Source organism: Leptodactylus fuscus, chromosome 4, assembly GCF_031893055.1.
Source record: "Leptodactylus fuscus isolate aLepFus1 chromosome 4, aLepFus1.hap2, whole genome shotgun sequence".
Classification (NCBI taxonomy): domain Eukaryota; kingdom Metazoa; phylum Chordata; class Amphibia; order Anura; family Leptodactylidae; genus Leptodactylus; species Leptodactylus fuscus.
In genome coordinates, this window is record NC_134268.1 from 148,737,121 (window position 1) to 148,760,059 (window position 22,939).

The 22,939-nt window shown below is 44.0% G+C and overlaps 1 protein-coding gene across 1 annotated transcript in view; it reads left to right on the forward strand.

The window, feature by feature from the left end:
* Positions 1-22,939, forward strand: part of SUGCT (succinyl-CoA:glutarate-CoA transferase) — a 577,328-nt gene that overhangs the window by 10,811 nt on the left and 543,578 nt on the right. The window contains exons 5-6 of the mRNA XM_075271200.1: positions 2,158-2,208; positions 4,727-4,847. Of these exons, the coding sequence (XP_075127301.1) occupies positions 2,158-2,208; positions 4,727-4,847 (172 nt within the window). The remainder of the gene's footprint in view (positions 1-2,157; positions 2,209-4,726; positions 4,848-22,939) is intronic.

Below are 22,939 nucleotides of genomic sequence, written 5' to 3' on the forward strand. Positions count from 1 at the left end.
ATGGGGCCATGTATCGTGAGATTTTGAGTGCAAACCTCCTTCCATCAGCAAGGGCATTGAAGATGAAACGTGGCTGGGTCTTTCAACATGACAATGATCCAAAGCACACTGCCAGGGCAACGAAGGAGTGGCTTTGTAAGAAGCATTTCAAGGTCCTGGAGTGGCCTAGCCAGTCTCCAGATCTCAACCCTATAGAAAACCTTTGGAGGGAGTTGAAAGTCCGTGTTGCCAAGCGACAGCCCCAAAACATCACTGCTCTAGAGGAGATCTGCATGGAGGAATGGGCCAACATACCAACAACAGTGTGTGCCAACCTTGTGAAGACTTACAGAAAACGTTTGACCTCTGTCATTGCCAACAAAGGATATATAACAAAGTATTGAGATGAAATTTTGTTACTGACCAAATACTTATTTTCCACCATAATTTGCAAATAAATTCTTACAACATCAGACAATGTGATTTTCTGGATTTGTTTTCTCATTTTGTCTCTCATAGTTGAGGTCTACCTATGATGTAAATTACAGGACGCCTCTCATCTTTTTAAGTGGTGGAACTTGCACTATTGGTGACTGACTAAATACTTTTTTGCCCCACTGTGTGTATATATATATATATATATATATATATATATATATATATATATATATGTATATATATATATATATATATATATATATATATATATATGTATATATATATATACACCTTCATCAACTTTGCATCAAAGTGCAATGTTTGCTTAAAAAAGTGCAATAAATGACAGCCTAAATTAAGTTTTTGAGCCAAAACCAGAAGTGAATTCAAAAGGAAAGAAAAGTATGAAGGAAGTACTTACACTTCTACTTCCTGTTGAATCCACTCTTGACTTTGGTTCAAAAAATGCAGCAAAGGCTGAAATAGGAAAAACAACAAAAACTGAGTAACGCTGGATTCACACCAGCGTTCGATCTCCGTTTTCAGGTTTCCGTCTTCTGCATGCAGAAGACGGAAACCTGTCATGCCGTGAGCGCCGGTGAGCGTTTTATGTGCTCCGCGGCGAAACCGGTTTTTTAAACCAGACACAGAGTACTGCACGTCCGACTCTGTGTCCGGTTTAAAAAAACCCTGAATTTCAGCTACGTGAGGCTTTAGATCTACATTGTGTGATAACTAGGGCCACTTTAAGGTGATGGCAATATAGATGCTTTATAGCTCCTGCATTATGGACATAGCATAGCGATAGACTTCCATAGCTCTGATTCTTACGACCCTAACGAAAAATATGGATATGGGTGAAAAAACCCCAAACATATTAACCCTGAAAACTAACATTTATGGCGATATTTCCTGGAAAAAAAAAATATTAGAAATTCCTGTCTAGTGATAATTGTTATAGGCTTAATATTAGTATTTAGTAGATACCACTAGAGAAAGGGTCAGCATATTTTAAAATATTGGTTATAGACAGGAGAGGGAAAACGTAAACTGTACCTATGTTTGTGTGATATACCGTAAGTGTTTGCTGCAACTTTATTGACGCCATAATCCACATACTGTTGAATGTCTGGATCACTTTGCCAAATATATTGTTATTTATTCTACATGAAAAACACCATAAACCTTAAAATTCATGCCAGAATTCATGTTTTCTGATCATCTTACCACTCAAAAAAACCAAAAAGTAAGATGAGCGAACACTATTCGAAACGGCCATTTCGAATAGCACACACCCGTAGGAATGAATGGAAACGGCCGGTACGCAGACTTTGCCGGCGGCCGGCCGCTTAACCCCCTGCGTGCTGGCTGCGTCCATTCATTCCTATGGGTGCATGCTATTCTAAACGGGAGTTTCGAATAGTGTTCGCTCATCTCTAGTAATAATAAAACTGACCAAAAAGTCTTATGTACGCACAAATTGTAAGGTGCCATAAATCTACATTGAAATAAAAAATAAAAGTTGTAAAATCAAGAGTACAGAGAGGGATAAAATGTCACTGGTTTAAGCTGAAATGTGTTAAACCCCATTTTATCTACAATGTGTTAGATCGCTAAAGGGTTATAACTCATAAGGCACCTGAGTGCTGCACCATTTTGACCCTGTGTATGACTTTAGTATAAAATGTTTGAAGTATTTTCTGTATTTAATTAATTTTCTATTTGTTTTTATTTTGATAGAGTATAGCTGTCAACATGAAGGATCCCAAAGGGACCAAAATTATTAAACAGGTAAATTAAGCAATTATTATTATAATATTATGTTGCATTCCTTTTCTTGTTAATATGCCTCTGACTCTTTGTAAATAAATAATACAAAAGATCATTAGAGAAAATTGGGGGGAATTTATTAAGACTGGTGTTTTGTGCACTAGTCTTAATGAAATCCCTGACTGAATTATTAAGAGGCTCCAGCGTCTATATAATTCAGGCATTCCCCGCCATTGGCGCAGCTCTGTCTCTCCCTCCCTCCTGGAATGGCTGCAGGAGTTTCTCCTTATCCGTAGAATGGAGTTTCTTGTGGTGGAGGATATGCCCGATACTTCCAAATTTAACGCCCTCTGGCAGCCGTGGGTGGTGTTCCAGGAGTCCTCAGATTTCACCTCCCTTTTTGCCTGATTTCCCTTCCTCCTTTGTTGTTTACCCTACTCTGGGTTGTGCTCTTTGGTTGATTTTCCTTCCCCTCCCTCTGGTTCTGTTACACCTTCTGTTCGTCCCACCCCTCTTTTTGTGTCCTGTACATTCGCCCTGTCCTGTCCTCCCCCCTTGTTGCCCCAGGATTTGATGCCTTTTTTATTTTTCTGCCCTTGATTTCTCATGCTGGGGTTTTCCCCGGTTCTGTACCTTATCCCTCGACCCTGCGTGGTCGCGTTGTTTGTTCCCTGATTGTGCTTTCCCCTCCCTGCTGTTTTGTTACATTGGATGTTTGTTTTCTTTAATTCCAAAAACCTTAATAAAATCTGATTACACCTATATAATTCAGGCACAATCCGTGCACCAGAATTAAAATCAGATTTCAGGTATAACTCTGGCCAGTTTATGGTATGAGTTATAGTAAATGTGTCACGCAGCAGAGTTTCTGCCCAGTGTAATAAAAAGTGGCAAGAGGGGTAGAGAAAGTTCAAAGCGCAACATCTTTGGTGCAAAAAAGGGCACAACTTGAAGAACATATTAGTTTCATATTACAGGCAAGCAGTTTATTCTTGCACAGTGTCCATAAAACATAGAAATATTTCTTTCATCCTGGACTGGCCTAACCTAGTCCGATCATTTAAAAGTTTGAGTTTGTAAAAAAAAAAAATCACCCTTTTTTCGATTGCCACCAATCTGATATTGATGACCTATTCTTAGGATAGATCATCAATATTTTTAGCCCCCCAAAAATTTAAAAAACTCATATTCCCCTACATTAACCCTTTTTCTCATCCTCTTCTTCCATGTAACCTATTTTATGGTAGTTTGCATTTGTTTGCTAAGGCTACCTTCACATCTGCATTAAAGCTTCCATTACAAGCCTCTGGTGCAGATTCCGTTACAGTTAGAAGAAAGTCCAGAAAGCTATGCTTTCTTTTGTCCTTGACAATAATGGAAACCGCATTATAATTCAAGGGATTTGTCAGGTTCCATTGGTGTCGATCATGTAATGTGTACATGGTATAAACTACGATGAAGCTTCTAATCGGAGGGATGATCATATAGTGCAGAAAATCTACAGCGTAGTACAGCACCAACAAAGTGGATGAGATGATAATGACATTTTTATGCTGTATAACCAGACAGACCTTGCACTTTACTATAGACGGTCTATGCAGTTCATGTTATATGCTACATCTACATTGCATTTCATTTCTCTTCAATCATCATATTGGTACAGATTTGGTTGTTACATCATGTTGCTACATAGATTTAGGCATTCTTGGAAATAGTACCGTATATACTCGAGTATAAGCCGACCCGAATATAAGCCGACCCCCCTAATTTTACCACAGAAAACTGGGAAAACTTATTGACTCGAGTATAAGCCTAGGGGGGGAAATGCAGCAGCTGCTGGAAAATTTCAAAAATTAAAATGGTCTGAGTTTTTGGGTGCAGTAGATGCTGTGAAAGGGGAGGGGGTGTTTTGGTTGTCTGTCTGCCCCTTCCCTGAGCTTGAGGACTGTTTTTTCTTCCCCTACTTGGAATTCAGTCTGACTGAATATAGGGGATCTGCAATGCTCCTATTAACCCCTTCCCGACAGAACAGGAGCACTGCAGATACCCTATATTCAGTAGACTGGGCACTTTCAGACACAGGATACCTAATGTGTATGTGTTTCACAGTCATTTTCTACTTTTGTATGTATTCTAAGGAAAGTGAGAGTGATTTAGAACTCTTATTTTTTTTTTAAATCTTCTTTTTTTTTTGCACTGTTTTATGGGAGATTCTATACATTGATATTGTGGCTGGTCATAGACCCCCCTCCTAAAAAAAAAAAAAAAAAAAAAAAAAAATATTTTTTTTTTCTGACTCGAGTATAAGCCGAGGGGGGCTTTTTCAGCACAAAAACTGGGCTGAAAAATTCGGCTTATACTCGAGTATATACGGTAAGTATATTTGTTAAAATTAGACATAGCCCTATATTATAGCTGTAGCAGAAGTAACACTTGAAGGCTCTCAGTGTAATACATACTTAGTGTACTTTTCTGCTCTTAGCGTACTTTTCTGTTCTATTCATGCAATTACTATAATATCTATGTATTTATTTTTCAGCTTGCACAAGCTTGTGATGTTTTCATAGAAAATTACATTCCTGGAAAGTTAGCCGAAATGGGGTTAGGTTATGAAGATCTGATTGAAACAGCTCCTCATATTATATATTGCTCTATCACAGGTAACATATTTTGTAAAGTTCTAAATTTGGCTATGAAAAATTTCTATTTTAATCCTGTTGCAGAATCTTATCTTGCAAAGCAGATTCACTCTAGAGCCAGGCACTTTACTAGAAAATAGAATTATTGTCAAAACATATAAAACTAGATGTAGTTGATTTCAGAACCAGAGCTACTGGAATGCATTCATCTGACAGCTGCGACATTTCTTTGTTCCAGAAGCTGGTCATCTGCTATCAGATACAAAATTCTGGATACTCTGTACTAGTAAGATTACTATGTAGAGGCACTGTTCTCTTAATTACATCCTGGAGGATAGATTTGCATAGTTTTTACCCAGATTCCCTAGCAGAGCAGGAATGACTTGTAAGTCTCCGTACGCCTACAGTGGGGCAAAAAAGTATTTAGTCAGTCACCAATAGTGCAAGTTCCACCACTTAAAAAGATGAGAGGCGTCTGTAATTTACATCATAGGTAGACCTCAACTATGAGAGACAAAATGTGAAAACAAATCCAGAAAATCACATTGTCTGATTTTGTAAGAATTTATTTTCAAATTATGGTGGAAAATAAGTATTTGGTCACCTACAAACAATCAAGATTTCTGGCTCTCACAGACCTGTAACTTCTTCTTTAAGAGTCTCCTCTTTCCTCCACTCATTACCTGTAGTAATGGCACCTGTTTAAACTTGTTATCAGTATAAAAAGACACCTGTGCACACCCTCAAACAGTCAGACTCCAAACTCCACTATGGTGAAGACCAAAGACCTGTCAAAGGACACCAGAAACAAAATTGTAGCCCTGCACCAGGCTGGGAAGACTGAATCTGCAATAGGCAACCAGCTTGGATTGAAGATATCAACTGTGGGAGCAATAATTAGAAAATGGAAGACATACAAGACCACTGATAATCTCCCTCGATCTGGGGCTCCACGCAAAATCTCACCCCGTGGGGTCAAAATGATCACAAGAACGGTGAGCAAAAATCCCAGAACCACGCGGGGGGACCTAGTGAATGAACTGCAGAGAGCTGGGACCAATGTAACAAAGCCTACCATCAGTAACACACTACGCCGCCAGGGACTCAGATCCTGCAGTGCCAGACGTGTCCCACTGCTTAAGCCAGTACATGTCCGGGCCCATCTGAAGTTTGCTAGAGAGCATTTGGATGATCCAGAAGAGTACTGAGAGAATGTCCTGTGGTCTGATGAAACCAAACTGGAACTGTTTGGTAGAAACACAACTTTTCGTGTTTGGAGGAAAAAGAATACTGAGTTGCATCCATCAAACACCATACCTACTGTAAAGCATGGGGGTGGAAACATCATGCTTTGGGGCTGTTTCTCTGCAAAGGGGCCAGGATGACTGATCCGGGTACATGAAAGAATGAATGGGGCCATGTATCGTGAGATTTTGAGTGCAAACCTCCTTCCATCAGCAAGGGCATTGAAGATGAAACGTGGCTGGGTCTTTCAACATGACAATGATCCAAAGCACACTGCCAGGGCAACGAAGGAGTGGCTTTGTAAGAAGCATTTCAAGGTCCTGGAGTGGCCTAGCCAGTCTCCAGATCTCAACCCTATAGAAAACCTTTGGAGGGAGTTGAAAGTCCGTGTTGCCAAGTGACAGTCCCAAAACATCACTGCTCTAGAGGAGATCTGCATGGAGGAATGGGCCAACATACCAACAACAGTGTGTGCCAACCTTGTGAAGACTTACAGAAAACGTTTGACCTCTGTCATTGCCAACAAAGGATATATAACAAAGTATTGAGATGAAATTTTGTTACTGACCAAATACTTATTTTCCACCATAATTTGCAAATAAATTCTTACAAAATCAGACAATGTGATTTTCTGGATTTGTTTTCACATTTTGTCTCTCATAGTTGAGGTCTACCTATGATGTAAATTACAGACGCCTCTCATCTTTTTAAGTGGTGGAACTTGCACTATTGGTGACTGACTAAATACTTTTTTGCCCCACTGTATGTGGGCACACACTCTCCCTAATGTGTATGATTATCCTCTGACCCTACTAAGGACACATGAGATACTTGTTGTTAGGATTCCAATGCAGGACCAAAATGACATGAAGTAAAATACAGGAGCGTAGCAGCATAAATGGGCTGACAACTGCGAGCAGTAAAAATGCTACTTAAAGGCAATACACCTCAGCAAGCCAAGATCCGCCCCAGGCGTCTTCACCAGAGCTCCTTGCAAGACGAGATGGCCTTTCGTTGAATCTGAAGGCTGGAATAATCACCAGAACAGAAAGTGTATCACAAATGTATGCACTTCAGCAGAAGCCTACACCAGAAACACACACTACTCACAGGAACAAAGAATGGTCTTCAATCACAGGTCCGCAGCTGAAGAGAGCAACGAGGAACCAAATCATGACACGAAGAAAAATCGGAAAATAAATCTAATAGTCACGAACGATTGGGAATACCAGAACATATTTGTAGGACAGAAAAGCAATCAAGGGCCGGTTCACATTAACGTTTGGCCTCCGTCCGGAAGGAGTCTGCATGAGGACCCCCCCGAACGGAATACCAACGCTAATTCAAGTGCTGTGCAGTTAAGTACACGGACCCCATAGACTATAATGGGGTCCGTGTGCTTGCCGCGCAGTGCCCTGTTGTTTTTTTTCTCCAGCACAGTGTATGGACCTTGAAAAAAGTTTTTCCACATGGTTTTTGCCAATTCCCCGCCCAAATCCGCGACATCGATCTTCCGCCTCCCATTGACTGCGTTGGTTTTTGCAGGCGGAATCCGCCTGAAGGAAATTTTTTTTTCTGCTAGCGGAAAAATTCCGCAAGCGGAAGCCATAGAACTCTATGGGGAGGCGTTTTTTCCACTTGGATTCTGACACGGATTCAGCATCAAAATCAGCACCCAAAAACTCAGTGTGAATGGACCCTCAAGCAGCAACATTCCTGACACTTGTTAGTTAAATGCTCTGTCTGCTATATTTCCTGATCCTCTCCATAAACATGCATACTCAGCTTGGGTTATGTTCTAAATAGGGAGAAGGGAGAAGGCTGCTACCAGACTCCTTTGATGACAGTCTATCTACTTGAGAACCAAATGATCAGGCTTGTTAGGGCCCGTGCACACAGAGTTAATGCCAGCGCATTTTAGCACAATACACGTGTATAGAATACACGTGTAAAAATAACAATCCCATTGACTTCAATTAAATTTTTTTACATGTGTAAAAAAAACGTGTCAAAAAACGCAATGCGTATTTTGACGCATTTTTTACACGTGTAAAAAATTTCATTGAAGTCAATGGGAGTATTATTTTTACACGTGTATTCTATACGCGTGTATTATGCTAAAATTCGCTCGCGTTAACTCCGTGTGCACGGGCCCTTAAAGTCAAGCATGCCTAACCATTTGTCTGTATATTCTAATCACTGACAAGGTACTTGTGGAAATAAGATGGAATGAAGAAAAAGGTCATGCCGCTTCACACCTCATCAATATGGCTTTTGATGGTAATAGATTACATACTTAGGGCAATTGTTAGGGCTTGATAATGAATATAGAGCTAAAGTTGTCTCTTTTACTTTATCTTTATGTATAGGACTATAATCTCATGTCTTTCAGTAAAAGTATGTCTTCATGCCAAGAGTGCTAAGGTAAACCCTAGGCCAAAAAGCAGGTGGAAAATCGTTCAATTAATTTGCACTAGACATGAACGTTATTAGTAGCAGCTGGATATTAACGTGTCTCTTTTGTAGTTAGCAAGTGACCTCCAGGAAACAGAGGGGAAAAAAAGTTAATTTATTATGTCACAGTACTGATCAAAGCTTTGTCTATGAGAACTGTAGTAACATCTGTTTCTGTCTCGTAAACATGTGGAAACAAATTCATATGTGCATCACCATAAATAGACCTTCAGTAAATGACTTGGTACGTATTGATGTGTTTTATGGGCTTAAACGTGTTGCTGTCTTATGCATCTGCGATATATTATGATTGGCGCTACAGGAATGGCATGGTAGCGGAATCATTTGATACAGAGGGATGAAGAAGGACATTTGATATATTCAAACATGATGGCTTGTTAATTATAATCGGATCCCTTACTGTCCCTAAATAAACAGTTTCTTTGATAAAGCTGACCTGTTTTTCGGGTCAGAAATGTAGAGAAATAAGAGGTTGTGACAGGAAGTATTCACTTGAATGAGTAAGAGCGCAATAATCTAAACAATGGATAAACAAGTTTAATGGGAAAAGGATTTTATTTAGGCTCATTGTAATGGATGACAGCTGAATAAATTCCACTGCAGAATCCAAGCAAAAAGTCATGGGGGGGAATTTATTAAAACGGCATTTTCTGTGCCAGTCTTAATCAATTTCCCCAAAGGTGTGAGATGTGCAGGAGTTATTTAGTGTACTAATAATTCTGGTACATCTCAGGTGGGCTTGTGTAATAGAAGTGATGTGATGGGTTGGTGTAGATTTCATCCGTAACTCTTGCCAGTTTTCTGAGTTATGATAAATCTGAGGGGTGGAAGTACCCTTACCCCAGTGCTTCTATTCCTGGTTAGTGAGTGATCTGGGAGATGGTGTATGCAAGCTGTAGTTTGAGGACCCCTGCTTTAGGGGCTCTACAAATGTGACATGGGACTTAAAAACTATTCCAGCCACATCTGCCCTCCAAAAGCCAAATAGCACTCTTCCCATTCTGAGCCCTACCATGTATCCATACAGCAGATTACGAACACATATGGGGTATTTCTATGTTTAGGAAAAAATATGTAACAAATGTGCTGTTTTTTCTTCTTTAACCAGTTGCAAAAATTAAAAATATGGCGCTAAATGTACGATTTATTGGAAAAAAAGTAATTTTTACATCCCAATGTTAATAAAACAGCTGTGAGATCAAAATGCTTGCTATATGCATAGATGAATTCTTTGAGGTGTGTAATTTCCAAAATGGTGTCACTTTGGGGGGGTTTCTATTGTACTGGTACTTTAGGGGCTCTGCAAATGGCTAAAAACACTCTGTTTACTACCTATAGTAATCTCCTTGTTGTGGAATAGGGAGGGGAGAAAGTAAATACCTAACACTACTAGGGATTGGGCAATTTTACACACATATATACCCGCTGCTTTATATATGGGGGCCGTATTCTGTGTTTGTGCACCTATTTTTAATGAACCACCAATAAAGGTTAAGTTTTAATATTCTCTAGAGGGGGTTCCCCTTTTCGTTGTTTACAGTCTGATAAATAGCCTCCAAATTCTCAGTGTTCTAACTGCAAATAAACTTCCTTATCCTCAGTGGACTCATGGACAAAAAAAAGGTGATTTCTATTCCAACAAATTAGAGGTCAGGGCTACACATACCATATCATGGGGGACAAAATCTGCCATAATAAGTGGTAATGTCCGGTCTCACATTTATATTAGTCTGCCTCAGCCTTCCAGTCAAGCATGCCTCCTTAGTACCAAACGGACATGTAACCACTAGAGATGAGCGAACAGTGTTCTATCGAACACATGTTCGATCGGATATCAGGCTGTTCGATGTGTTCGATTTGAATCGAACATCATGTGGCAAACTCCAAAAAAATTTGATTCCCCTCCCACCTTCCTTGGCGCTTTTTTTGCACCAATAACAGCGCAGGGGAGGTGGGACAGGAACTACGACATCGGAGGCATCGAAAAAAATCGGAAAAAGTCATTGGCTGCCGAAATCAGGTGACCTCCATTTTAGACGAATAGTGGATTTCAAATCCGGGTCATATGAAAATGTGAACTTTGTGACTATGAGACAGGGATAGCTGTACAGGCAGGGATAGCTAGGGATAACCTTTATTTAGGTAGGAATGTTATTAAAAATAACTTTTTGGGGCTCTATCGGGTGTGTAATTGTGATTTTTGTGACATAAACTTTTTCTCATAGGAATGCATTGGACAGCGCTGATTGGCCAGAGTACGGAATTCGACCAATCAGCGCTGGCTCTGCTGGAGGAGGTGGAGTCTAAGATCGCTCCACACCAGTCTCCATTCAGGTCCGACCTTAGACTCCGCCTCCTCCGGCAGAGCCAGCGCTGATTGGCCGAAGGCTGGCCAATGCATTCCTATGGGTATGCACAGACTTAGCAGTGCTGAGCCAGTTCTGCTCAACTACACCGTGTGCCGGTCAGCCCATCTGATATAGCAGAGCCGAGTGTGCACACTCGGCTCTGCTACATCAGATGTAGCAGAGCCTAGGGTGCACTAGAACCCTTATGCACACTCGGCTCTGCTACATCAGATGTAGCAGAGCCGAGGGTGCACTGGAACCCTTATGCACACTCGGCTCTGCTACATCAGATGTAGCAGAGCCGAGGGTGCACTAGAACCCTTATGCACACTCGGCTCTGCTACATCTGATGGGCTGACCGGCACACGGTGTAGTTGAGCAGAACTGGCTGAACACTGCTAAGTCTCTGCATTCCCATAGGAATGCATTGGCCAAAGTACGGAATTCGACCAATCAGCGCTGGCTCTGCTGGAGGAGGCGGAGTCTAAGATTGCTCCACACCACTCTCCATTCAGGTCCGACCTTAGACTCCGCCTCCTCCGGCAGAGCCAGCGCTGATTGGCCGAAGGCTGGCCAATGCATTCCTATGGGTATGCACAGACTTAGCAGTGCTGAGCCAGTTCTGCTCAACTACACCGTGTGCCGGTCAGCCCATCTGATATAGCAGAGCCGAGTGTGCACACTCGGCTCTGCTACATCAGATGTAGCAGAGCCGAGGGTGCACTAGAACCCTTATGCACACTCGGCTCTGCTACATCAGATGTAGCAGAGCCGAGGGTGCACTGGAACCCTTATGCACACTCGGCTCTGCTACATCAGACGTAGCAGAGCCGAGGGTGCACTAGAACCCTTATGCACACTCGGCTCTGCTACATCAGATGTAGCAGAGCCGAAGGTGCACTGGAACCCTTATGCACACTCGGCTCTGCTGCATCAGATGTAGCAGAGCCGAGGGTGCACTAGAACCCTTATGCACACTCGGCTCTGCTACATCAGATGTAGCAGAGCCGAGGGTGCACTGGAACCCCTGTGCAAACTCAGCTCACGCTAATAGAATGCATTGGCCAGCGCTGATTGGCCAATGCATTCTATTAGCCCGATGAAGTAGAGCTGAATGTGTGTGCTTAGCTCAACTACTCCACCGGCGTAGTTGAGCTAAGCACACACATTCAGCTCTACTTCATCGGGCTAATAGAATGCATTGGCCAGCGCTGATTGGCCAGAGTACGGAATTCGACCAATCAGCGCTGGCTCTGCTGGAGGAGGCGGAGTCTAAGATCGCTCCACACCAGTCTCCATTCAGGTCCGACCTTAGACTCCGCCTCCTCCGGCAGAGCCAGCGCTGATTGGCCGAAGGCTGGCCAATGCATTCCTATGGGAATGCAGAGACTTAGCAGTGCTGAGCCAGTTCTGCTCAACTACACCATGTGCCGGTCAGCCCATCAGATGTAGCAGAGCCGAGTGTGCATAAGGGTTCTAGTGCACCCTCGGCTCTGCTACATCTGATGTAGCAGAGCCGAGTGTGCGTAAGGGTTCTAGTGCACCCTCGGCTCTGCTACATCTGATGTAGCAGAGCCGAGTGTGCACACTCGGCTCTGCTATATCAGATGGGCTGACCGGCACACGGTGTAGTTGAGCAGAACTGGCTCAGCACTGCTAAGTCTGTGCATACCCATAGGAATGCATTGGCCAGCCTTCGGCCAATCAGCGCTGGCTCTGCCGGAGGAGGCGGAGTCTAAGGTCGGACCTGAATGGAGACTGGTGTGGAGCGATCTTAGACTCCGCCTCCTCCAGCAGAGCCAGCGCTGATTGGTCGAATTCCGTACTTTGACCAATCAGCGCTGGCCAATGCATTCCTATGGGAATGCAGAGACTTAGCAGTGTTCAGCCAGTTCTGCTCAACTACACCGTGTGCCGGTCAGCCCATCAGATGTAGCAGAGCCGAGTGTGCATAAGGGTTCTAGTGCACCCTCGGCTCTGCTACATCTGATGTAGCAGAGCCGAGTGTGCATAAGGGTTCCAGTGCACCCTCGGCTCTGCTACATCTGATGTAGCAGAACCGAGTGTGCATAAGGGTTCTAGTGCACCCTCGGCTCTGCTATATCAGATGGGCTGACCGGCACACGGTGTAGTTGAGCAGAACTGGCTCAGCACTGCTAAGTCTGTGCATACCCATAGGAATGCATTGGCCAGCCTTCGGCCAATCAGCGCTGGCTCTGCCGGAGGAGGCGGAGTCTAAGGTCGGACCTGAATGGAGACTGGTGTGGAGCGATCTTAGACTCCGCCTCCTCCAGCAGAGCCAGCGCTGATTGGTCGAATTCCGTACTTTGGCCAATCAGCGCTGGCCAATGCATTCCTATGGGAATGCAGAGACTTAGCAGTGTTCAGCCAGTTCTGCTCAACTACACCGTGTGCCGGTCAGCCCATCAGATGTAGCAGAGCCGAGTGTGCATAAGGGTTCTAGTGCACCCTCGGCTCTGCTACATCTGATGTAGCAGAGCCGAGTGTGCATAAGGGTTCCAGTGCACCCTCGGCTCTGCTACATCTGATGTAGCAGAGCCGAGTGTGCATAAGGGTTCTAGTGCACCCTCGGCTCTGCTACATCTGATGTAGCAGAGCCGAGTGTGCACACTTGGCTCTGCTATATCAGATGGGCTGACCGGCACACGGTGTAGTTGAGCAGAACTGGCTCAGCACTGCTAAGTCTGTGCATACCCATAGGAATGCATTGGCCAGCCTTCGGCCAATCAGCGCTGGCTCTGCCGGAGGAGGCGGAGTCTAAGGTCGGACCTGAATGGAGACTGGTGTGGAGCGATCTTAGACTCCGCCTCCTCCAGCAGAGCCAGCGCTGATTGGTCGAATTCCGTACTTTGGCCAATCAGCGCTATCCAATGCATTCCTATGGGGAAAAGTTAGCTTGCGAAAATCGCAAGCTGACAGGGATTTCCATGAAATAAAATGACTTTTATGCCCCCAGACATGCTTCCCCTGCTGTCCCAGTGTCATTCCAGGGTGTTGGTATCATTTCCTGGGGTGTCATAGTGGACTTGGTGACCCTCCAGACACGGATTTGGATTTCCCCCTTAACGAGTATATGTTCCCCATAGACTATAATGGGGTTCGAAACCCGTTCGAACACTCGAACAGTGAGCGGCTGTTCGAATCGAATTTCGAACCTCGAACATTTTAGTGTTTGCTCATCTCTAGTAACCACTGTTTTCTTGGAAGTACTTATCTATCCACACCAATTAGCCCCCTCCTCTAGGCAAATAACCATATACTTTATATTTGTCTTTACACGTTTCAGCTCCCTCTACAGGGCATGCACATGATCAATTAAAGATTCAATCAATCAACTAAGACCGACATCTCTAGTGGGCGGAGTTTCATCAAGCATCGGTCAATAAAAAGGCATCGGTCACACTAAGTACCGGAGGTTACCATCCGGCCTCTGGGAACTGCAGTTTTTACTGCAAATTGCTTTATTCCACTTTTTATAGGCAGGTTATGTATTCTCCTGATGAGCCTATGCCACAAGGGAGGTGAAAAGCGTAGAGAGAGACAAATATGACAACAGATTTATCATCCAGCATGAGCCACTGTTATCAATCTGGGACATTTCCAGACCATCTGTGTCTTTATAGATCCGTTTATACTGCCTAGGTATTAGTAAATGTGGGCCATTATGTATTTCATTTTCATTAAATAGAGAATATGGCCTGGGTCACATTTGTGTTCAGTATTCCTTTCGGGGAGTCCGCTTGGGGACCCCTTGAACGGAATACTGAATGCATTAAAAAGCGATGAGCAATGAAACCACAAGTTCCCCATAGACTATAATTGGGTCCTTCTGTTTTCTGCACAGTGTCCTCAATTATCTCTCCGCACGATTCATGTGGACACATTGCTCATTGCTTTTTAATGCTTTCGATATTCCGTTCAGGGAGTCCGCTTGGGGAATACCGAATGCAGATGTGAGCCAAGTCTAAAAAGGATGTTCATTTTGTTATAACTAAACCATAATTCAAGGGCAATATAAGGGTTGGCTCACATCTGCGTAGGTATTCCGTTTGGGGGAGTCTGCATGGGGACCGCCCCGACTGGACTACCAAACACAATTGCAAAGATCCCATAGACTATAATGGGGTCCATGTGCTTGCCACTAGATCTCTGCAGGGAACATGCGGACAGGAAAGTAGTTCACAATCTACTTTCCTGTCCACATGATTTGTGCGGGCAGCAAGCGTCAAGCACACGGACCCCATTATAGTCTATTTGATCCATGTGCTTTCACTGCACTGTGCTTGGAAATGCGTTTGGTATTCAGTTCCATGGGGACCCCCGAACGGAATACAAACAGATGTGAACGAGGGGTAACTTAGAGATTTACAAATATACTACATTGTCTCCTTATAAGGCCTTATTTATCAATGATTTACAGACATGTGCTGTCCATGTTTTCCACAGACAGCACACAAACCAAATGATTTTTAGTGTATTCTCAGAGGACAGTTAGTCTCTTGAGAGCAGGGGTCCTCAAACTTTTTAAACAGTGGGCCAGTTCACTGTCCCTCGGACCATTGGAGGGCTGAAATATAGTTTAAAGGGATTCTACCATTAAAATCAAATTTTTTCTCGATAACACGTAGGAATAGCCTTAAGAAAGGCTATTCTTCTCCTACCTTTAGATGTCTTTCTTAAGGCTATTCCTATGTGTTATTGAGAAAAATTGGAGTTGAATGCAACCATGAGGTGGAGGGGAACACTCAATTTTCAATCTCAGGGGGCGTTCACACTTGTGCTCGGTGTCTGGTGTATGCATTCTGTTGGGTTTCCATTTTCAGTCCCAACGAAACTGGATAGGGGACGGAAACCCAGCAGTCACCTTTAAAACCCATTCAATTGAATGGGTTTGTAAAGGTGACCACCAGTATCCGCCTGTGGCCTGTCCACAGGGAAACCGCTTTTTTTTAGCTGGACACAAAGTCAGACATGCAGGACTTTGTGTCCTGCTAAAAAACAACAAAACGGTTTCCTGTCCAGTTTCGCTGGGACTGAAGATGGAAACCCGACGGAATGCACACACCAGACACCGAGCACAAGTGTGAACGCCCTCTGAGGTGTTATTTATCCTACAGTAAGATATTATACTGCTTACTTCAGGGGGCACAGGTAGGGTCCGTCCAGGAAGGCAGCAGGCACTAAACCTGACCAGTGAGACCACTGCTGAGCAGCACAGCAAACTGTAGTATGGTAGTGGCTTTGCTTACTGTAATTTGGGCTGCGTCAGGTCAGGTCACGTTGCTAGGGTGATCTGACTGACGAAATGACGGAGGGGCACAGTTGACTATATTGGGCCAGGCCATGGAGACAGCGTGCTTCACTTTACCAAATGGAGGGCACGGCTCCTGATGTCTGTGCGACCTGCTCTGCCTCCGGTGTCCGCCTGTGTCCTCCTGCTGCATCGATTGTATGCGATGTAAGGAGGATACCGGAGGCAGATCAGGCCACACAGACATAAGGAGCGGTGCCTCCTGTATCCTCCTTACATTGCATACAAGCGATGTGGTAGGAGGACACAGGCAAACACCGGAGGCAGAGCAGGTCGCACAGACATCGGGAGCGGTGTCCTCCAATAGGTAAAGTGAAGTGCGCTCCATGGCCAGGCCCGATCTCTCCAGGAGCTTCATTATAAATGCACGCCTGTTCCATCCTAGTGATAAATAATCTATTGCTACTTGCTTTGTGCTAGAATATTGGGTTGCACTTTTCCATGCTCCTAGAAGGAAACTGCAGTATGTGTTGCCCTGGGATCATTTCCAGCTGCATTAGGTATACCTGGATTCTACTATATATAGCTTGAGGCCACAGAACCTACATTTGGTCATCACGTCTGCAACTCATGCTGGAGGTGGGGTTACTAGGTTTTTGGTTATATCTGTTACATTGGGGAATGCTTTCATACGCTTGTATTATGCCTATGATGTAACATATTCTGATTCGAATTTTGTTTTTTGTTAGTTTTTCTTTTATGTGAGTCTTCCACATTGGTTAAAAAAAATTGGTTGGAGCTGTTCAATAAAAATTATCTGATTGAAAGAAAAACAATCCGTACAATTACACTGTGCAGAGTGTATAGTGCTGTAATAGTATAGTGCTGCAGAAGTTGTGCCTACTACCTTGCTGCTGGGTTACAGATGTATTATACAGCCAGGACTTGGCATTCTCTGCTGGAATTGGGGAGAGAACTCTGATTTTGACAGATTAAGCTCTTACATAAAGTGATTGACAGTGAGGTAGTAGTTAGCATTTAATCCTCTCAGGGCAGCCATGGCAGCCAGATTCTATATAATACATACCTTGGCTTGCAAAAGTATTCATACCCCTTGAACCTTTTCACATTTTGTCACCTTACAACCCCAAACTTATATGAATTTTATTGAGATTTTAAGTGATAGACCAACACAAAGTAGCCCCGTAATTGTGAAGTGAAACAAAAATGATACATGGTTTTCAAAATTTTAATCAAATAAAAATCTGAAAAGTGTAAAGTGCAAAAGTATTCAGCCCCCTCCCCCCCATATCAATACTTTGTAGAGCTACATTTCACTGCAATTACAGCTGCAAGTTTTTCACAGTATGTGTCTACCAGCTTTGCACATCTAAAGACTGAGTTTTTTGCCCATTCTTCTTTACAATATAGCTCAGCCAGATTGGATGGAGAGAGTCTGTGAACAGCAATTTTCATGTCTTTCCACAAATGCTCAATGGGATTTAGGTCTGGACTTTGACTAAGTCATTCTAACACATGAATATTCTTTGATCTAAACCCTTCCACTGTAGCTCTGGCTGTATCTTTAGGGTCATTGTCTTGTTGGGATGTGAATCTCCTTCCTAGTCTCAAGTCTTTTGCAGTCTCCAACAGGATTTCTTCCAGGATTGTCCTGTTTTTAGCTCCATTCATCTTCCCATCAACTCTGACCAGCTCCCATGTCCCTGCTGAAGAAAAGCATCTCCACAACATGATGCTGCCACCACCATGTTTCACAGTGGGGAAGAAGAAGTGATAATTTTAATATATCAGAGAATGGTACCAGTAAAAACCACAGCTTACCCTCTAAAGCAGGGGCACTCAAACTGCGGCCCGCGGGCCACATGCGGCCCGCCAAGCACTTCTGTCCGGCCCGCCGACAACGCCGGCAGGCGTGCATTTATAATGAAGCTCCTGGGGAGATCGGGCCTGGCCATGGAGCGCACTTCACTTTACCTATTGGAGGGCACTGCTCCCGATGTCTGTGCGACCTGCGCTGCCTCCGGTGTTTGCCTGTGTTCTCCTACCACATCGCTTGTATGCGATGTAAGGAGGATGCAGGAGGCACCGCTCCTTATGTCTGCGTGGCCTGATCTGCCTCCGATGTCCTCCTTACATCGCATACAAGCGATGCAGCAGGAGGACACAGGCGGCTGTCTCCATGGCCTGGCCCAATATAGTCAACTGTGCCCCTCCTTCACTTCGTCAGTCAGGTCACCCTAGCAACGTGACCTGACCTGACGCAGCCCAAATTACAGTAAGCAAAGCCACTACCATACTACAGTTTGCTGTGCTGCTCAGCAGTGTTCAGGTTTAGTGCCTGCTGCTTTCCTGGACGGACCCTACCTGTGCCCCCTGAAGTAAGCAGTATAATATCTTACTGTAGGATAAATAACACCTCAGAGGGTGTTCACACTTGTGCTCGGTGTCTGGTGTGTGCATTCCGTCGGGTTTCCATCTTCAGTCCCAGCGAAACTGGACAGGAAACCATTTTGGTTTTTTTTAGCCGGACACAAAGTCCTGCATGTCTGACTTTGTGTCCAGCTAAAAAAAGCGGTTTCCCTTAAGGCCACAGGCGGATACTGGTGGTCACCTTTACAAACCCATTCAATTGAATGGGTTTTAAAAGTGACTGCCGGGTTTCTATCCCCAGTCCAGTTTCGCTGGGACTGAAAATGGAAACCCAACAGAATGCATACACCAGACACCGTGCACAAGTGTGAACGCCCCCTGAGATTGAAAATTGAGTGTCCCCCTCCACCTCATGGTTGCATTCAACTCCAATTTTTCTCAATAACACATAGGAATAGCCTTAAGAAAGACATCTAAAGGTAGGAGAAGAATAGCCTTTCTTAAGGCTATTCCTATGTGTTATCGAAAAAAAATTTGATTTTAATGGTAGAATCCCTTTAAACTATATTTCGGCCCTCCAATGGTCCGAGGGACAGTGAACTGGCCCACTGTTTAAAGAGGACCTTTCACCACTTTTGGGCACAGGCAGTTCTACATACTGCTAGAAAGCTGACAGTGCGCTGAATTCAGCGCACTGTCGGCTTTCCCGATCTGTGCCCGGTGTGAAGAGCTTACGGCCCGGTACCGTAGCTCTTCTATGGTCAGAAGGGCGTTTCTGACCATTAGCCAGGAACGTCCTTCAGCCTTGCGGCGCCAATCGCGCTGTACTGTGGAGCGGGGAGGAACGCCCCCCCCTCTGCTCACACAGCTCGTCCGTAGACTAGCATTATCAGGAGAGGGAGGGGGAGTTCCTCCCCGCTCCACAGCACAGCGCGATTGGCGCCGCGAGGCAGAAGGACGTTCCTGGCTAATGGTCAGAAACGCCCTTCTGACTGTAAAGCGCTACGGTACCGGGACCGATAGCGCTTTACACCGGGCACGGATCGGGAAAGCCGACAGTGCGCTGAATTCAGCGCACTGTCAGCTTTCTGGCAGTATATAACACTGCCTGTGCCCAGATATGGTGAAAGGTCCTCTTTAAAAAGTTTGAGGACCCCTGCTATAAAACATATAGTTTTGTCATGATATATGGAACATTCACTCATAGATATGAAGCTTGAAAGATGGATTGATCCATTAATGGGGTTGTCCAGATTCCACAAATAATTGTTATTGTTTGTAAAGTGAAAAGTCATATAATTCCCCAATATTATTTATGTATCCATTTTTTCCAGATTTCTGTTTTCAGTCTTTCTTTGCTTATTTCCAGTGGATAACAATCAGTCCATGGTCATGGGATGAACACACCGGTGCACATCTTGTACAGATCTATGTCTTGTTACAATCCATGCACCTGTGTGTCCATCCCATGACCATGGACTGATTTTTATCCACTGGACGTAAATAATGAAGGACAGCAAGCAGATATCTAGAAAACCATAAGTAATTGATACAGAAAGGATGATAGAAAAATTGTATAACATTTCATAATGTAAACTATTTGTATTTGTTAAGGCTGGACAACACCTTTAAAAAGGACATCTTATGTCCTCATGAATGTGTGGTTTTATATACTGCTAGAAAGCTGACAGTGAATTCAGCGCACTGTCGGCTTTCCAGTATGTGCCCCGGAGATATTAATCACACCGATATCCCACCACGCTCTCTGAAGGGCGTTCCTCATAGCTCAGTGTCATTGCTTGGCAGTAAGGAATGCCTCTTACAGTACAAGGCTATGGACGAGTACTGTCAGGGGGGTGGCATTCTTCACAGCCCAGCAATGACGCTGAGCTATGAGGGACTCCTTTCTGACAGAGTGGAGATATTGGTGCTGAAATTAATGGGTGCCCACCAGGGCACATACTGGGAACACTGACAGTGCGCTGAATTCAACAAACTGTTGGCTTTCTAGTGGTATATGAAACTGCATATTCATGAGGACATGAAAGATCCTCTTTATTAAAAAGTAATTAAACATGTTTTTAGGATAATTAATTCCCTATTGATTCCTATTGTGATTTATCTGGCCTGCTTTTTTTTTTTTTTAAAGCAGAAATGCTGCTGTACAAAATATTTACAGCTGTATGGTTACCGTGTTTCCCCGAAAATAAGATAGTGTCTTATATAAAATTTTCGTCCTAAATTTAGGACCTGTTTTATTTTCGGGGGACGTCTTATGACTACTGAGCGGAGCACCGGCATGACTGCTGGTTGTAGGTAGTGTAGGAGGGGGGGAAGGTATCATACTTACCTTTCCCATCTTCATAGCAGCACTGGTGCTGCTGTTCGTCCCGGCAGCGGTGGGCGGGGCTTAGCAAGGCTTCTGGTGATGGCGCTGGAGAGCCTCAATTCACTGGCATTGCAGCCAGATGGATGCTCTGTGTGCACAGGAAAGCCGGCTGCCTCTTCTGTACGCTGGCTGCTGCCTCTGCCTCATCCTACAGCAGCAGGGATAGTGGACACAACAGCAGAGGCAACAGAAAAAGAAAAGATTTTTGGGCATGTCTTATTTTCAGGGGGTGCCTTATATTAGGCAATTCAACAGAACCCGCCCCCCCCCCCCCCCCCCGCATGCCTTACTTTTGGGGGGTGTCCTACTTTTGGGGAAACACAGTAGGTGCAAGTGGTCAATGACAGGGACATGACAGAAGGACTTTAGACGTGCGGCTTTACTTTTAGTAGCCAATCAACTCCTAGTTCCTGTACAGTTTGATATGATCGCTTAAATGGGTTATGAAGAGTTTTCTAAAGAGCCAAGTACAGGAAACTATATAAAATTACACAAAAGCCATTACTCACCCAATAAATGTCCTGCTGCCCTAGTGCTGGTGATTCGCTCCTCAGCCCTCATGCTGTGGTTATGTCACATACATAATTTATGTGGCCACTAAAGCCAATCATTGGCCTCAGAAGTCACATGCCTTATGAGCCAGGAACAACTGGTAATCTACAAAGAACCTGTCACCATGAAATTGCTGTTTAATCTGCAAGTGGATTGATATATTCAGTAAAGCCTGCCATTTATTCATTTATTTCTCTGTTCTTTCTAAGCTTGGAAGGAGTAATTGAGACCAGTGAGTGGTTCTCATAGTCAATGACTGCAGTCTCTTTAGCCACACTCACTGTTAGCACCGCCCACTGGACTCCATTACTTCTTCCAAGCATAGAAAGAACAGAGAAATAAATGAATACATGCAAACCTCCCAACCATTCCGATTTCCACATGACATTCACGATTATGTCCCGTTTTCAACTCAGATCTGCGTCCTCCAGACGCAGATCTGAGTTGAATACATACGCGGCTAAAGCAAGGAGCTGTCACAGCTTAGCTCCTTGCTTTGCTGCGGTGCTCCGGCTACTGGCTGTGTAAACGCGATGTGATGACATGAATCGGGGGCAGAGATGTGGGACATGAATCTGGGGGCAGAGATGGTGGGACATGAATCTGGGGGAAGAGATGGGGGGACATGAATCTTGGGGCAGAGATGGGGGGACATGAATCTGGGGACAGAGATGGGGGGGCATTAATCTGGGGACAGAGATGGGGGGACATGAAACTGGGGGCAAAGATGGGGGGACATGAAACTGGGGGCCGAGATGGGGGACATGAAACTGGGGGAGAGAGGGGGGACATATAATTTACGGGAGACTGTAGGAGGATTATACTGTGTGGGGACACATGAAAAATGACTGAGAATGGGCGGGGTCAACATAAAAGTGGGTGGAGCTAAATTTGCCGCAGTTCTTCGAAAGTTGGGAGGTGTGTACGTGACAGGTTTTACTGATTCTTTTCCCACAAACCTATATATCAATCTGATCCGCTCCTGCGGCTCTATAATAGTAGTATATGGACTGCATTTTCATGATACAGGTTCCCTTTAATATATCCTTTATGGATTGTTGATTTTTATGGCTCTGACTCTGAAATTGTATACATAAACATTGCAATCATTTTAGAATATATACACTATCTAAACATTGCTAGCACAGCAATTACACTAATTTTTCATTTTTTAGACTATTTTTCTTGGCTAGAGCAAGATATTTGTTTCTGTTTAAAACAACTGTGTACTATGCAATGCATGCGCACAATAGAAATTATAACAAAGCGCACAGTTGGTTCAGATCTCACTGCTTAATAAAAATCAGGAAGGAAAAGGCCACACACTAAACCTTGCAAACGTATCACAAGAGTATAAATGTGAAATAAAAGTCAACATCTGAGAAATTGGTACTTAACTTAAATAATGCATTTTGCTGCTTGTTTACAATGAACTCCAGAG